Raw genomic sequence first — 18390 nt, 5'->3', positions numbered from 1 at the left:
AATATATACGTTTTTGCATGCCCCTTTCCCCATTGTGCCCTTTTTAAATGCATTTTTTTTCCATTGGGAAGCAGCAATGCAAAATCTGAAGTGTGACTTTTACAGAATAACTGTTTTTCAATTCATGCATTGATTTGTGAATGAGGCTGTTTCGCATCAAAATGTGAACCTATCTAATTTCTCTTCCCATTCTCACAAGTAACACCAAATCAGCAACTTTTCTTGTATGAGCTAAGCTTCAATCAAGTTTGAGATTTCTTGCTAGGTTCAAAGGCAGTGAAACCTTTTATTGATTTATTACAAGGCATGTAAATAGTCCAAAAGACATCATATAGAAAACAGTAATAAAATCGTTTTTCTTAAGAAATCACTTAATAAATACATTTCAACACTATGTCTCCCCCTACCCTCCCACTCCTAACAGTTCACCCATTAAAAATGCAAATAGTTGAAAGACAATAAATAGAAAGTTACAATGGCATAATACAAACGTGAGATTTCAGCACAAAATCTCTTTGTGGTTTATTAGAAAAGGAGGTTTTCTTTCCCAAAACTTGGCATTTTGCACTTGATTTTATATTTTACGTTTCCTAATTATTCTATCAATATAAACAATTTTGTGTTGCAACACAACAGAAAGTTGTATTACAATTTTCTCCTATACCTATGTTTTTAAAGAGAATCGAATGGCTCCAGATGCATCAAGGAAACACTTCAACACTTATTATACAGTTACCATGAAACCCTGCACATGCCTTCACAGTAGTTAGCCTCACTGAGCTCACTGGGACTTACTCCTAGGTAAGTGGTTTTTAGGGCTACAGCCATTAGCAGTTAATATCCCCAATATTCTAACTACAAGTATCCATTTAGTGAAATTCACATTTATCTCCCATAGTGTTCTGTGGCAATGTAACCCACTGTAAATAATGCTCCCATTTAACCAAACACTTGAATATCTGACTGCAGTTGATATCTTTCTATTCATTGGGATAAATGATATCAAACCAACAAAGATTTTCAGCTGCGGGCACTTAAGAAAGTCAACTGGTTGATTAGGGAGAAGGCATATCTCGTGGGAAGCCTTTTTCATTGGCTTACAGAATTAGTAAGAAAGAATAACAAAAAGATGGCATCCGTTTTATAAACGATGCTTTCCAATTTCTTATACTATTATCTAAAAGGCAACAAGGGAAACAGTTTTATCCCCCCCTTGGACACGTCTCATTGTAAGTTTGGAATGTTATTGTTTATAAGACGAAAGTTCTGTCCCGCCCCAACCCAAACACACTCACACACTTAAACTATAAACTGGAAAGTATAAATGGCATTTCTTCATCCTTGCATGCATTAGGCTGTCCTTATTGCTGGCACATTTCATCAGAATAATCACAACTGTGAGTCCAAGTCAGATTTGCATTTCTTGTTGACCAATCTAATATAGATTGGTTTATTGTTCAGAAGAGAGCTGAAGAAGGTCCAGGAAAGAGAATGCTCAGGATGATCCAATGTTCCTAAAGGACAGAGAGATCGTGGCAAGATTTGGACTTAAGTTTGAAGGCCATGTTCTTGTTCTTCTTGGCTACAATTTTGCCCCAGAATCGCCTGGCTTTCTTGGGGATGCTTTCCCTCCGCTTCTGATATGCCAGCCTCCTTTCGTTCTTCTCTTTGCTGTCTCTCCTGAGCCGCACTTGACGCACAATGCCTTCAAACAGCTCCTTCACATTGTGCTGGACGGCCGCCGAGGTCTCAATGAACTTGCAGTCAAACACAACAGCACAGGCCCTGCCCTCTGCAAAACATTTGAAGGGGATTTGTCATTGTACTAGCTGGAGAGCTCAGGTGACTGCACATTATTTTAAACAATGGACAAAGAGCCAATGAGCTGGGGTAGATTCATAAAAACAAGAGCTGGTGTTGACAACAACCCAGAGAATCACCCACTCCAATCCTTTGCCTTAAGACGGCGTATCATATAATCAGGGCTACATTGGTTGCTGTGCTAAAAGTTATCAAAGTTCTACCCCAGCAGTCTATGACAGGAAAAGCTGAATTCAGAGGCAAGCATAAATTATGCAAATATAGTGAATTTAAATATTTTTTCTTGTCTGCTTCCACCATCCATGGTGGCACTGGATTCCACCATCTAAATAATGGAACTCCTTTTCAGCCACCACACTTTGGGCTTCTGAGATTTCAAATTTTGCTAGAAATTTTGCTAGAGATTTGCCTTTTGCCTTTGAAGAAGAGAGCTGAATGAACAACAGAAAATCCCAGGCCCCCAGCCTGTCTCCACCACTTTTGTGAAAGCATCCTATCATGGGGATTCTACCACTGCCTTAGACAGCCTATTCCATGGCTAATTTTTGGTAATAATTATATTCCAACCCTTGCTTCAGTGTTTACTCATTGTCCAACCCCAAGAGTATTTATGTTATACCTATGAACAGGGCTTATCTGAATTCAGTTAGCTGCCATGAAATTTCCCCAAGAAACCTTTAGGGCAAGGATGGGGAACCTGTGACCCTCCCGATGTTCCTGGACTACAACTCCCATTATCCTTGACTATGCTGGCTGGAGCTGATGGGCACTGGAGTCCATCAATATCTGAAGGGCGACAGGTTCCCATCCCAGCCTTATGGCTATAGGTTTTGTGAGACCATTGACATTTGAGAAGATCCACACCATGCATTTAAAGCACATCCAACGCATGTTGAAAGCAGGTGACTTCCCCCAAAGAATCCTGAGAACTATCATGTCTTAAAAGGTAAAGGTAAAGGTACCCCTGACCGTTAGGTCCAGTCACGGACGACTCTGGGGTTGCAGCACTCATCTCGCTCTACGGGCTGAGGGAGCCGGCATTTGTCCAGAGACAGCTTCCGGGTCATGTGGCCAGGATGACTAAGCCACTTCTGGTGAACCAGAGCAACACACGGAAACACCGTTTACCTTCCCGCCAGAGCGGTACCTATTTATCTACTTGCACTTTGATGTGCTTTCGAACTGCTAGGTGGGCAGGAGCTGGGACCGAACAACGGGAGCTCACCCCGTCGCGGGGATTCGAACAGCCGACCTTCTGATCAGCAAGCCCTAGGCTCTGTGGTTTAGACCACAGCGCCACAGTACATTTCTTAAGGGTACTGCAAATTGTAGCTCTGTGGTTCCCAGGATCCATGGGGTTTTAAGTGTGTGCGTTGGGTGTGTTCTAAACATATGGTGTGGCTGTGCCCTTGTCCTATCTCCCATGCAGAATGAAATTTTCCAAGGTTTCTCAGGAGAAAGACACAGCTGAACATGTTGTTTGTAGCATAGACATATCTAAGATTACAAACCCTCTGAGCAGGGTTAGTGTCAAAAGCATAGAAGCAAAGCAACAGCACTACCAGTTGACATCTAGTAGCTCCTACCTGAAACAGAGACTTCCCGGCACCTAACGAGATCACTTTTGTTGCCCACTAAAATAATGGGAATATCTTCTGTCTGGCGTGCCCTGCGGAGCTGTATCCTGAGCTCAGATGCTCTCTCAAAGCTTGCACGGTCCGTGATGGAATAGACAATCAAATATGCATCCCCAACCTGCATGCAGTGATCTTGGAGCCATCCGTTTTCACCCTGTTTAAATAATAATAATAAAATAATTGCATTGCGGGTCAACAAATACTGGGTGTCTTAACTGGAAGACCTGCGTCTCTACAGGAAACAAACAAAATATTGCCACAACATGTTTTCATTACTTTTGATGTGTAGCTCAGGGTTACAGAATGAGTGCTGCATTATGTGGTCATTGGTTAACTTGTGGCTGAAGCCTGCATCTAAATTCTGCGTTTGACCTTCAATATATCCTTTGAGAGATGGAGGAGGGATCCATTTCAAACCATCAGACTGTCTCTTGCAGCACCAAGTGCCCACTTATGTCTAAGCTGCTCTTGCATTTGTCAATATAAAATTGACTAATTAGATGCAAAATTAGATGCAAACCCTCCATATACCGTATTTTTTGCACCATAACACTCACTTTTTTCCTCCTAAAAGGTAAGGGGAAATGTCTGTGCGTGTTATGGAGGGAATGCCTACGGGTGGCATGCCTACGGATTTTCCTCCTCTAAAAACTACATGCGTGTTATGGTCGGGTGCGTGTTATAGAGCGAAAAATACGGTATTTATACACTGAATATGTATAAAAAAGTGCTGTGCTGTTGCAGCATAAGTTTATAAGCATTTATACATAAGTATTTTATATGTTATATGCACTGTTGGGTGTGTTTATGTGCTGTTACTTTAGGAAACGTGGGGTGCATATAATATTATACATATGTGTAATGTGTGAAAATGCTTTGCATTTTTATAGGAACTGGTAAAAAAAAACCAACCAATTTGCTTCCCTTTGAGATCAAAGAGAGAGAAGAGAACTAGCAAAATGGAATCTCAACATCAAGGCTTTTTTAAAAAAAACAATTCCTACTCCCTTTTCTCTGCTTCCAAACATAACAGTAGCTGGATGTATTTATGCAGAGATATGGCGAAAAACACTTTGCACCTCATGGGGAGACCAGATGCAAAGGAAGGCATGGCACCTGGGTTGGGGAGAAGGAGAAATTCAGAATGTACATCTTCTCTGCTATCTTCTTGGTTTAGTGTATTTATTTATTATATTTATTATATTTATACTCTGCTCGTCTCTCAAAGCAGTTTACAATGGGAATCCATCGAAAGATGCAACAGAAGTAAATGGATGTCCATGGGGTATGTTTGCAAAAGGCCATTGCTCAGTCGTTGAGCTTCTGCCTTACATACAGAAAATCCCTCGCATCTCCAGGCAAGGCTGGTTAAGAGGTTTGGTTGACCCCCTGGAGAGTCACTGCTAATACTGAGCTAAATAAATCAATGGTTATCGTGTGGTTTATCATATGACTCACTATAAAGCAGGTTCCGACGGTGTGTATGTGTAGTAATGTCTGCTCCACAAAATTGCAATATAATAAAAGAACAGTAAAATGTTGCTCAATTTAAAGAAATCAACAGTAAAACAGAGGACAAGTGGGACCTATTCAATAGGTGTGCACTCGGTATGACTTACTTAGATATCAACGGTACTAAAATGTGATAAAGAACACATCATTAAATGCAGGTTACTTAAACTACCCTTAAACAACAATATCAGTTTACTATTAAATATAAGAATAGTCCTTATACCACCACCAAAAAGGCCCTGTCTCTTTTCCACCATCCGCCTGATCTCATATATGGATGGAACAGACTGATGGGACTCTGAGGCACCAGGCAAATATGATTGATCCAGCCCACCAGCTGCTGTTATTCAACCTTTCCCTGCACAAAGTAAGAGCTCATCCCAGAGACTTCTAATCATCACAAAGGCCCCTTGAAACTTTTTCAAGTTTTGCTTCTCAATATTGGAGAACACATTGGCTGTGAGTCCTGGAATACCTGCTCCCTGCCTTGCAGGCCTTTTCCCACCTGGCCTGGGAGGGTGGGGCGCTGACTGACTCCAGCTACAAAAGCTGAGGCTGCTGAAGAGGCCAGAGATCATCTTGGCTGTCTCATAGTGTCATAGGTGTCAACTTTTCCCTTTTCTTTCGAGAAATCCTATTCGGAATAAGGGGATTTCCTTTTAAAAAAGGGAAACATTGCCAGCTATGCATAGTGCAGACACAAATCATTGAACCTGAGCTGCCGCCACCATTGGCAGGATTGGTAGCAACAGCAGCAGATATGTTCTATGCTTAGGAGAATATTTAAGTTTCTTGATAATTATATGTGCATTATATTTGACTTCTTTAGTAATGTTTTCTTTTGAAATGTTTCAAATAGGTTTGGGTTTTGTTTTTTGCTGTATTAAATATTCATTCTGTAATTGACCTCCTTTGTAATGTTTTATTTTGAAACCTTTTAAGAGAATGTTTTAGTTTTAGATTAGATTTTAATTTTGAAATCTTTAAGATAATGTTTTAGTTTCCTGTTAATTATGCTGCTTTGAATATACACTTCATAGTTGACGTTCTTCTGTAATGTTTTATTCTGGATTGTGTTATTTGATGTTTTCTTGTAGGCTGTAAATCGCTTTGAGATTGTTTTTCTTGAAGAATTAAAGCAGTATAGAATTGATGATGATGATGATGATGATGATGATAGTAATCATAATATATTCCCAAGCATAGCAGTTGTTGAATTTATAAGCTTAAAAATGAAATAAAGATAGAGAACAAACTTATTGATTATGATTCATCTCCTTGCCTTACAATTTAGCAATGATTAACATTTGGGTGTTTGCTTGTTTTTTAAGATCCCTTAAAGTCAAATTTCCAAAGCAACGTTTGAAAAATTCAGCATGGCAAAATGAATATTTCATCCTACCTTGTTCTCCCACATGTCAATTAGTATGATAGTTGCACTTTCACCATCTACCAGCAAGGTTCGTTCATAGGTATCTTCTAGAAGAAAAACAACACAGTGTCATTTTTTAAAAAAATGTTCTTGAAAGCTGGAGAGAAAGCTGTTGGAAATGTCACAGGCTGTTATAGAAAAGATTCCTATTTAGGATCTCGCAGCAACCCTACAACTGTATGACAGTTGACAACAGTTATCATATTGATCCCAAAACAAAGGCATCATTCATTATTAATTAAACAAATTAAACTGGTGTAAGAGTGTGCAGGCTTTGGGGTTGCAGAGAACTCTTCATCAGACAAACCATACCTGTCCACACAACGTAATGGAAAGCGTTCTCTGAAACTCAACAGCTGAGATATTTTTGAGCCAACATAATTTTGCTCTGACAACAAGTTATTATTTTGGATCTCCTGTGATTCTATTGCAATGATGAAAAATATATCAGGATTTGTTTGTTTCCATCTGGGAACCAAATTCAGCCTTTGTATAAGGTCAGATAAAAATCAATTGCTTTGTAGCTTCTGTGTGGATAGCAACCTATCAGGGGTGCTGTAGCAGTAGGTTTCCTGCATCAGCAGGGGGTTGGACTAGACCTTTAAGGTTTTTACCAAATCTGTGATTCTATTTATACCAACAATGCAGTACTGCTGACCAAAAATGTTTTTATTAACTTTGTTCCTTCCACTGCATCTTCTAAGACTTGCAAATAGCTGTGTGTTGGGGGGGTGTATATAGTTCTTTCAGTTCTGATGCAAATCTTCCAACAATTTGTCATTAAAATAACAATTTCTGGCAAAGATCTTATAGTTTCCATGAGCTACATGGACGTATAATTTCCTTGGTAGACATCATGAAGCTGGTAAGACAAACGATTACATTCACTCTTCTGAAGTTATCTTTACCCAAAGGAGAGTATTAAGAGCAGGAAGAAGACGACCCACTGGAAGAAATAAGCCAAATACTGAACGTTTGACCCCATGGGAGCTTCAGACAGACGCAAAGGCTCCAGCTAGGCTTAGTAATGGAAAATATTTGTTTTCACTCAGTTTATGGGTGAACAGGCATTGCCGCTGCAAGCAGCTTTTGCCTGGGGCAAAAGTGTGTGGAAAGCAAAGGGACGCTGGCCGTTTTTTTCAAAAAGAGACAAGCAGTTCCCATGTAGGATGTTCAGTCGGCAATAACTCTTCCTTACATTAGTGCTTCTTGCTAAATATGATGAATGTGCGAAAACGCCAGACACAGCAATGTATTTCCTGCAAGTTTCTTTCATCTGTGATCCATGTCCCACTATCTTTAGGGGAAGGATTATGTACTAAAGCCAACCTATAATTCAGAGAATTTAAGAGGCCCCAGGGCTGGTCTATAGAAGCTCCCCAGACAATATGATAAATTGATTCCCTGCCCCCATCTCCGCAATCTTAATTCCTTTCTCTTCATTTTTTTCCTTTCGAAAGTTGGGGCCCCATCTGCACTGTATATTTAAAATGGCATCCAAACAGCCATGGCTTCCCCAAAGAATCCTGGGAACTGCAGTTTGCTACGGGTGCTGATTCCAAGTCCCCTTAACAAACTACAGTTCCCAGGATACTTTGGGGGAAGTCGTGTATTTTAAATGCATGGTGTACGCAACCAGTGTTGGTACTCAATGGTCACTGAGCCTTAGACTGTTTTCATGTTCCCTTCACCCCCTAGGAGTCTATCACAATTCCCCCACCCCCCCATTTTTGTCCACCTTCCTTCAGGCTGTTGTTGAGACGCTCTTGAGTTTTGCTTATGTAAGCAACAGTAGTCTAGGAACATAGGAAGCTATCTTATACTGAGTCAGACCATATCAGTTGTGTGCCTTGTTTCTCAATTTGATCATTTTACATGGTTTAGAATGTTTGGTGGTATTTTATGCATTGTGATTTGCTGGGGGTTTTTTAATTGAATATAGATTAGTAATTTTTTGATTGTGGTTGATAAGTGCAAACTGTTTCATTATTATTTGCCTGTGTTTGATTTTGCTGTTTGCTGTTAGATTCTGATGGATTCTTGCATGTTTCTTGGTTTGATGTAAGTTGCTTATTTTAAAGTTATTGTGACTTTTTATATTGGATCAGATTGTTACTATTAACGGCTGGTGTTTTTATATGCATTGGAACCCACCTAGAGTGGCTGGGGCGGAGTATAAATAAATTTTAAAAATATTATTATTATATTATAGGTCCATCTTGCTCCATATGGACTACACTGATGAGCAGTGGCTCTCTAGGGCTTCAGGCAAGGGTCTCTCCTAGACCTAACTGGAGATGCTGGGGATTGAACTCGTGACCTTCTGCATGGAAGGCAGATGCTCTACCACTGAGCTAGAGCCCTGTCTCACTGAAGACTGAAATTAGTATATATGAGGACAAGAGAATGCACCCAGTAAAACCTTCACAATACCACCACAAAATGGAGAATCACCTTCAAGTAGAGGATCCTGGTGTTGTGTGTGTATCTCTCCATCTTCCCCTTTCAGTCTCCCCTCCTGCCTCATAGTAAACAAAAGCAGCCCAATGCCTATTAGCTCAAGGAATAACTAATATCTGAGGCTCTCCTTTTAATCACATAGTAAGACCTGCTGGGGAAAGCCTCTGGCAAAGAGCAACCAAGCTCTCTCACCATGGTGTGACTCGTACAAGAGGATTTCCAGCCTTTATCTCCTGTTAGCTTGTCAGTGAAAGCAGCAGCAAACCCTGCCAATGCTTCATGGGAACAGTCCGCTTGCTGGAGCCGATGTGTTTGTAATGTTCTCTTGTTTCTTTATTATGTATACAGTGGTATACATAATATGCTTCAGGTTACTGTTAAGTTGTGGGTGAACATATCAGACGACACAGCGATTCTTCAAACAGCTCTTGTTTATTCACAGGCCAGAACACAACTGAACTGAAGGGTTCAGCCAGCCTGCTTATATAGAGCTCCACTAAAACGCAACAGTAACCATTTTCTGTAACTATCCAATCACTGAATGTCACTTTCAATCCCTTATTTGCATATGTGGACCTGAGTGAAAACTATCTACAGTATCCCCCTGCTGGCTCAGGGTGAGAACTTCAGTACATAACAGTTACATACGCTTCAGGTTACAGACTCCGCTAACCCAAAAATATTACCTCAGGTTAAGAACTCTGCTTCAGGGTGAGAACAGAAATCGTGCAGCAGCAGGAGGCCCCATTAGCTAAAGTGGTGCTTCAGGTTAAGAACAGTTTCAGGTTAAGAACGGACCTCCGGAACGAATTAAGTACTTAACCCGAGGTACCACTGTATAAATATGATGCCACACAAGCCTTGTTGAAAGGCAGAATCTCAGTGCCAATTAATTGAAACAAGTCCAGCAGGCAAAATAAAATTATTTAAGCAAGTGTTTGGTCACTAATGTGGCTCATCTGCCTCTTGCAGATGGTGCAACAAATGTAAATTTCACCTTTGTGCAGTGGGCTACATTTTACACACACACACAGCCCCCTCTATCCTCCATCCAGGGAAGCAACAGCAAGGGTTTTGTTAAGAGTTCAGGGACCAATTCCAGCCAGGCAAAAATGCTCAAAGAGAGTGAGAAAAACAGCCAGTTCAAAACACATTTGGGGGTGGTGGGTGGCCTGAGGGCAAACAGAGAGGCTTGGAGAACCAGGTCTGAGGTTCCCCCACCACGCTCCTCTAAGAAAGGCAACAGCATCAGGTGAAATAAAGTAGAAGAGGGGAAGGGGAAAGAAAAGCCTGAAAGAGGCCTGAGGAGGTGAAGGGAAGGTGAGGAGAAGAGTGAGCAGAGAGGAAAAGACAGCAGGCAGACAAGTGGCAATAGAGAGGGATGTGAAAGAAGGCAATAGAAAGGAAAGTGGCCATGAGGCCTGTTAAGTTGTGGGTGAACATATCAGACAACACAGCGATTCTTCAAACAGCTCTTGTTTATTCACAGGCCAGAACAGAACTGAACTGAAGGGTTCAGCCAGCTTGCTTATCTAGAGCTCCACTACAATGCAACAGTAACCACTTTCTGTAACTATCCAATCACTGAACGTCACTTTCAATCCCTTATTTGCATATGTGGACCTGAGTGAAAACTATCTACAGTATTCCCTTGCTGGCCCAGGGTGAGAATTTCAGTACATAACAAAGCCCACAGCGGCACCCTACCAATCACTGCTGAGTAATAGAGAGACGATAAAAAGAAACTCCCTATGAGTTCCTAGCAATGCTATATCATTGCTCCCAAATGCCTGCTACTATGAATATCATTACTACTAAATGCTCTTTGAATTCAACATTTTGGAATTAATCATGTGTGTTATTAGCACTGTCCAGGGATAATAAAGGGTGGGACTCACCTAGCACCTGCCCCATCAGCAGAAGCCCTGTACAAGGACTGTTTGTTTTTTGCCTCCACTCCTCCCCCTGCGATATTGGCTGGGGGGGGCATTCAGAGAGCCCCCAACACAAGGTGCAGGAGGGAGGAGAGTGGGGAATCGTTCCACGTAGCAAGCTGCTATGCTTGTGTAGATGAAACATTAATAATAATAATAATAATAATAATAATAATAATAATAATAATACTTCTTTATTATTTATACCCCGCCCATCTGGCTGAGTTTCCCCAGCCACTCTGGGCGGCTCCCAATCGAGTGTTAAAAACAATACTGTACAGCATTAAATATTAAAAACTTCCCTAAACAGTGCCATGTTTAATTCCACCCCGAAGAGCAGTACTGTAGTCAAGTTTTGCAGGCCCAGTGAAAGTAATGAACATGACTAAGTTAGGTGTATTCATTTCAGTGGGTCTACTCTGAATAATATTTAGTTGAAAACCACTCAGAAAATGAAAATGTGAGAGTGGGCTCCATGTTGCAAGCTGGGAATGAAAGCTATAGGATTCCGTTGTTAGTCTTTTGAACTTCAAACTTCTCTTCATGCAACCTCTTTATTTTGCTAATTTTCTAACTCTGTTGTCATATCAGTAGGAATATTGCAACAGGGTTGTTAATTTAGATCAAGACCAGTACTAATCTCGTAAAGCTACGTTTATTTTCTCATTTCCTCTTTCTTCTTTATTTCTTGTCGGATCAACTGTGACTTATAGGAACTTTACTTCTGCCCTAAGAAAACATTTCTTAAGCTTGTAGCTGTTGTGTTTCTGTATGTGACAATCCTACTTTGCATATCAGTCTAATCTGTAGCATGTAAACTTTGTTAAAGTCATTGGTCACTTAAGTCAGTCTGGTTTGTAATTGAGAATATTTGAGGAGAAGGCACACACTGATTCGAAGCAGGGAGCACTCGCACAACCAAAGGCCCAGTGATAAATGGACTCCACAGCCACCACTATTGGGAGAAGCTGCCCTGAGTATCTTGTGGAAATGACAGGATTTTTTGTTTTAAAAATAAATAAATATGTGGAAGATTTGATTTCTCTTGCGGTGTAATAAACCCTATCTCCTTTCCTTTGTGCAGACAGTGGGGTACCTCAGGAACAGGGGCCAATGAAGTCCTTCAAGTATCTCTATCTGGCCCTTCAAACTCTCCCTGCCCACCCCATCCCTCCAGGCCACCCCTCTCAAAACCTGCTTTGCATCTTCCATGGGTGTTTTCCCTCTTTGAATTCTGATAGTGGCTTGCTTCTGACCTGGATGGTCGGACAGAGAGGGCTGTGTTCAAAAATCAGCCTACTACTGCATAAAAGTGTTCCTCCTCCCATTCTTGTCTCTGGTGCCCCACCCACCAGCCCCATTGCAGCCCATGGGAAGCTGCCCAAAAGCAGAAGCAGCCCTTCCATGGGGAAAAGGTTCCCCACCCTGCTTCATGTGCACTTGGCCAGATTTAAAGCACTGACAACAGAGAATCTCCTTCCACTATCTCCACCGTAATCTCCACCCTACATCACTGGGCACCCAACGTGCCAAAATCGTCTTGGAGGCTAAGAGCCAAGGGAATCACGGCCTCAATATCAGGAGCTCCAAGTTCTCAGAGCTAATCGCCGTTTACACAAGAGGCTTTAAATAAACCTCTGCAGCGTGGAATGTAATGACTTACCTCCGAGCACCTCGCAGTCACTGTCCATGCTGTCGTGCACACCTGCAAAGATGTTGGCAATGGTTGTCTTGCCAACTCCTTGCTCCCCGATGAGTACCACTCGGTAGTAAGTGTTTCCTGACTCGGAGGAGATGACAGAGTCAGATGACTCCGACGACCAGCTTCTTCGGTAATACTCTTCGGGGTTGACGGTGTACCTTTTGTGTCGGTTGCACTCGTGGGGGTCTTTCTGGACCACCAGGTTTCTCCCGTCCGCTGGGATGCTCCAGCGTTGCTGCTGCGATTGTAAGGTGTTGCTGCTGTGACGCATCGTGACATTGTTCAGAGTCATGGCTTTCCCCAGCCCTGGTTAAAGAAACAACAACAGTAAAATCACAAGTGTTATATGTACCGTTGAATTTCTCTGTCCCATATCTGAACAGGTGAGTTCTTGAGATCTGCAAATACTTGGCACCTGGAAGTGTCAATGGTGCTGCTAGGAGTGATGATAATAGGAAGTACCTCTTGAGATTATTTCTTATTCTGAGATCTTTTTGCTGTTTGCACATGACAACAGCACTCTCCCACTTTGCAAACCTTGCACATTCATATGTACTAGCAGCAATCTAAAAAGTGGACATGTGGTCCATGTGTGATTGATGCTCTGAATCAGTGCATTGGTCACCTCTCATGGCACTACAGCATCTGGGGAGGAAACACCCAAAGCAACCAAGAAACTTGGTTTTACACCATACAAAAGGGCATTTCTTCATAGATGTGTCAGAGGCTAGGGTGTGAGTTACATCATTGGGTCTCCCCCCTGCTTTGGTTTTCCTAAATACCTAAATTCCTTTTTTTCTGCCCCTTAAAGGGTCAGTTAGGAGGAGGGAACACTACAAATAAGTAACCATAGTTTACTGCCCAAGAAGTCCAGTCAAACTGGGGAGCCCCTAATTCATCTCTGGAGCAGTAAGCTGGGTGCTCTCCCCTTGTCTAAAGATGGCTTTTAATTACACTTTGCAGGAAGGACTGTTGAGTGGTGGTGGGCGGTACAATGCAGCGAGTTAATTCCTGATGGCCACTCTCATTTGCAGCTACCATTTTTAGGAAAGTTGCTTTGATGCTCTCCAGCTCCCAACATGACAGCTAGTTAGACATTTTGCTTATTCAAGCTTATGCTTGAGTTTTCTCAGTTCACATCACTTCTCTCCAGCTAACAAACAGAGGACTTGCCCAAAAGGTTGTTGAAGGCCATTTCCAAAATTCAGATGCTGAAGCATTCACAAGTTCAACTCTTTTTCAAGCAATGCACTTGTTTTGCCATTCAGACAAGCTCCGTGAGAACTTCCTCAGGAGGCTTCCAAACAATTTAAAAACAGAAATATGCAGCAAAGAAGGAAACTCCACTCCATGACATTTCAGGTGCACACATTTTCATGCATTTTGCAGCAACCTGCAAAGCTATTATATCTGGCCTTGCCTGTTGTTTGGGTTGAGAGATGCAAAGGAATGCTGGTCAGAGAAACAGCATCCAATGCAAATTTAGACTATTCCTTTTCTCCCTTACTGACTAGTCACTTAAACTTTTCCAGCCAAACATGATAGTGAACAGATATCAAGCTCATCTCTGTATATGTGACATATGAACACATTTACTACTATTCTGTGGCTCTAGTTAACACTGTGCTCTCTAAAAAGGGATAGAATAAGACGCCTTTCCTTTCCTTTGATGCATTTAGAGCAGTCTCGTTACAATGTGCAGCTAACTATGCTGTTACTTTAATAGTCTAACAAAGAAATAAAGTTTGGTCTGACGCAAATTCTGAACACTCTTTCAACTTGCACATTTTTGTCTATCTACTCACATGCCAGCAGTGCTAAAGCAATGCATTTGAATCAATGCTCATTAAAGTCAACACTACCTTGTTGCAGTTTTTACTCTCTGTTCCAACCACAGGCGACTCCGTTAATCTCACTCCCTAGTTCTCAGGAGAGTGTTGAACACCGATCCACTCTCCCACTGGAAATCCTTCTTCTGTCCAAGGGCTGCCTCTCTAATTCTTTCTCAGCAAACCTGGTTTATATTAAGCCCATCTGATCAGAGACAGGGCTTTTCCGTGACGTCGTTGGCCTGTCCGCCCGACAGCCAGCCCCCAGCTGGACGGAAGCAGGCATGCAGAAGAGAGAGAGAAAGAGAGTTACTATTGCTAACGAAACAATTTATTTGCAGGCATACAGTCACTTATTCTGTCTGTGCACATAATGCCAGTGGTGCAAGTACAGAACCTTTTTCACAAGAGCAAAGCAAAAAAAAAGTGGGAGAAAGACATCCATAAGTTCCTTCTTGCTCTGCTCTAAAATGCTGGTGATACCACCGATTCTCAAAAATCACTTTGGACGCATTAACACAGGAATGTCGCAAACGTCTTAACTGACCTAAAGGCCATGCTAGACTGAAAATTACTCTTTTTCTACAATGTTATTTTAGTCTTTCCCCCTTAGATGAATAGAAGAATGCAACCTCCTCCTTCAACAAAGGAATAAATTGCATTGCTGCCCACAGGTTACAAAGGAAAATGCTACCAAAGTGGCTTCCGGACAACCTGTTTAATAAGATTTCATCCTGATTTGTTTACACAAAGTTTGCGGGGAGATTTGACAGTAGCGGCTCTTTATTTGGCCTGCGTTCTGATTTGTTGACAGGTAGGCTATACAGTGGTACCTCGGGTTACATACGCTTCAGGTTACAGACTCCGCTAACCCAGAAATATTACCTCAGGTTAAGAACTTTGCTTCAGGATGAGAACAGAAATCGTGTGGCGGCGGCGCAGCAGCAGCGGGAGGCCCCATTAGCTAAAGTGGCGCTTCAGGTTAAGAACAGTTTCAGGTTAAGAACAGACCTCCAGAACGAATTAAGTTCTTAACCCGAGGTACCACTGTACAATGTAATATCAAGCAGTTGTTATTCCAAACTTTCTAAAGCATTTCCCCATCACTTCCTTTATAGCAAAAAGTCCAATTTGGGGTGAGGGTGGGTGGGAGCGGGTCCGGTAAGCAAGAACACCCAACCAACTTTAATTCCACAACCTTCATTTGCCAGTATGTGTTTGTCACTATTTCTGGGTGGGAATCAATCTGGAAAGTCCTTAATTAAGGGTATATGCACACCATGGGTTTAAACCATTCCCTGTTACTTTATGAGCAGGGCTTGGGATCTCTAGTCAGGTATTCCTAGCACCCTCATCAAACTACAGTTCCCAGGATTCCTTGGGGGAAGCCATAATCTGACATGAAACCTATGTAACTTTGTCATGCCAATTTACTGAGAGAGTTAAAAGCCACTAAGGCTGCAATCCTATAAACACCACCTAAGTGGGGCTTACTTCTGAGAACACATGCATAGGATTGCATTGTTAAGCACCTAGCCCAAATGCCATTGGGGAGAAAATACAGTGTATTCACCTGCCATCTGAGGAGCAATTAAAGCAATTCAAACCACAAAGAACAGATGTGCTGGAGAAAAATGCTTGCAGACAGCAAGGTAAAGTTAAATCTGAACATCGGTTTCCTGGTTCCATATCCCAAATGGTCTCCACAGCTGTATATTGGCAGGCACAACAAACAGGCCACGACTCTATCACCCTGATTTTGAAATGTTCATTTGATTAAAATTGCATCATTTTACTTATTGCAAATATAGGTTTGCTGCAAACTCACTTGCTTTGTTTAAACAGTGCTGTTCATTTGCTTTCGAAAATCCCTCGGCAGCTGATTTGTTTCTGCCGTGCTTAGAGACAGTGCTAAGATGGGACGTTACTGAAAGTACACTGGGTTCTTTGGCTGACTGTGCAGTCGGCGTCACTTCCAGCTTTGCAGGTGATTGGTTGCTCCATTGCCTGCAGACCACATGGCTGACTGGGTGGTTGGAATACCTTGATCTGGAGTTTGTGTTTCTTTGCCTATTGTTTAAGCGTACCCAGTTTCTAAGTCTTCAGAAGAAGTGCAACCTGCTCTTTTCATCAGAAGAGCCGGGACGATCACGCATGTTGCATCTGTGCATTTAAAGCACTCTTATACTACTTTAACAGTCATGGCTTCCTCAAAGATGCCTGGGAACTGTTTTGTTAAGGGTTCTGGGAACTGTAGGTATATGACAAAATACAGCTCCTAGGATTCTTTGGAGGACGCCATGACTGTTAAAGTGGGAGTTGTAGCTCAGTGGCAGACAGTCTGCTTTACATGTAGACAGGATCTCCAAGTAAATTATCACCATTATCATCATTACGGAATGCTCACTAGCTGATGTGCAGGTATGGAGGGCAATGGATGGACATAAAACTAAGTAGAATGGAATGGAATAGAATGAAATAACCTGGAAGAATACATGCCTGATTGGCTGGAGCACTTAACAGGAGCACTTCATGCTGCAACATTTTGTTACAAGCCCCACTTGTAGAACACAAATGTTCTAAAGAATGGTTCCAGAATTTTGATTGCTGGCTGGCAGACTATTGGGTGCCTTTATTTAAAATGTTATTTTGTCCATTGGTAGAATTCACAAGCACCTTGTTAGAATCCCACATATACATCATGAAATCCAGGAACCACTTTTCCCGAACAAGGGGTGAACACAGCCAGTACTTTAATGAAGGACGCGATCAATAAATGCCAGCAGCTCCAGCGCTCTTGGCTTCGTTCCCACTCAGTTACGCCAAAGGAGCCAGGAATGAGTGGCACAGCAAAGAACAGCGAGAGCAACAATTGCGCATAGCAAGAGACGCACACACAGCCCACTCTCTTGAGTAATGAGTCAAATGATCTCAGAAATGCATAGCAACAAAAGAAAGAAACAGATCCCAAGACTCGGGCCTCGTGAATAATAATAAAAATTCCCCTATAGAGTTCTCCTAGTGCCACCTCAGATGGGGAAACCAAAGGTTTTATAAGCTTATTAAAAATGATTTACAAGAGTAGAAGTTCATCTGGTATGTCAGCCTCCTGTCTGGCTCAGAGAGTGTGTAGTACAGTATTTTATCTTGCATAAGACAGAGGAGACCGAAAGGGAGGTGGGCTGGCTGTGCTGAGCTATCAATTCCACATAGCCAAGGGTATTAATGTGTGAAGGAGACCAAAGGCATTGTTAAGCTTACTAACATAACCACCTGATATATTTTGCAATTTTTCTAAAGCAGAGGAGCTCAGAACTTATCTGATTTTGCGGCAAATCTCAAGCTTTAAGCTTTGGGCAATCTTGTTAGTTTAAAGCAAAAGTTGGAGAAGATAACATCACTCCCATAACAGCAAACGCTTTGGAAACACCGCCTGATTCATTTTAAACGACTCTTGTCAAGATCACAAAAGTAAAAAAAAACAAGCTTACCGCAGACATGGCCCAGAGAGGGTAATCTACCCTTGCAATCAAACTGGAGATAATGCCCTCAAAAACGCCACCACTTGTAGACCGACCCTGTTTCAGACAGGAAGGGAAATATTTTGGTCTCCTAGTTACTGTCCACACGCCCATAACTTCTGACACCAGACTGCTACTATTCGTAACCCCAAACTATATTATTCTCTTCCTGCCAGATCACAAGTAGCTGTTTCCTGAGAGTCATTTTCTAAGCAGGATTTTTTTAAAGAAATACATCAATGAATATACCTAGTACATCTTCCAAGGAGCTCCCAGTGGCTTATAAAAGCTGCAGCTCCTGATAAGGATTTGCCTCTGCCAGTGAGCCCTGGCAAGCATAAATGGCAATGGTGTCTAGAAGCAACAATAGCCATGTTCCAAACAGAGCCAGACCGCTGTGTTTAGCTCTTCTCAGTTGAAAGTCTTATCTTTCAAACTTCAAAATTCTTTTTCCCCTTCATTATTTAATATAGCAGCTTTCAAACTTATTCACTGATATTATCATTATCTTCCTGTCCTATTATTGAGAGCAGCAAAGGTGG

General features: G+C 41.8%; 1 protein-coding gene across 2 annotated transcripts; it reads right to left on the bottom strand.

The window, feature by feature from the left end:
• Window positions 1-262: 262 nt before the first annotated feature.
• On the bottom strand, window positions 263-18325 carry GEM (GTP binding protein overexpressed in skeletal muscle). Of its 2 annotated transcripts, XM_053395655.1 has the most exons (6): window positions 17819-18323; window positions 14361-14595; window positions 12460-12804; window positions 6373-6449; window positions 3408-3612; window positions 263-1792 (listed from the first exon to the last, which is right to left on the bottom strand). In XM_053395655.1, the coding sequence occupies exons 3-6, from the start codon at window positions 12788-12790 to the stop codon at window positions 1515-1517; spliced, it is 891 nt and encodes a 296-aa protein (XP_053251630.1). In that variant the 5' UTR covers window positions 12791-12804; window positions 14361-14595; window positions 17819-18323; the 3' UTR covers window positions 263-1514. The 2 variants fall into 2 exon arrangements, with proteins under 2 accessions (XP_053251630.1, XP_053251631.1); XM_053395656.1 differs by lacking the exon at window positions 6373-6449 and having other exon boundaries at window positions 17819-18325.
• Between the last annotated feature and the right edge of the window lie 65 nt (window positions 18326-18390).

Source organism: Podarcis raffonei, chromosome 7, assembly GCF_027172205.1.
Source record: "Podarcis raffonei isolate rPodRaf1 chromosome 7, rPodRaf1.pri, whole genome shotgun sequence".
Taxonomy (NCBI): Eukaryota; Metazoa; Chordata; class Lepidosauria; order Squamata; family Lacertidae; genus Podarcis; species Podarcis raffonei.
The sequence above is the reverse complement of the archived record's forward strand: the minus strand, read 5'-3'. Positions and strand labels throughout refer to the sequence as shown.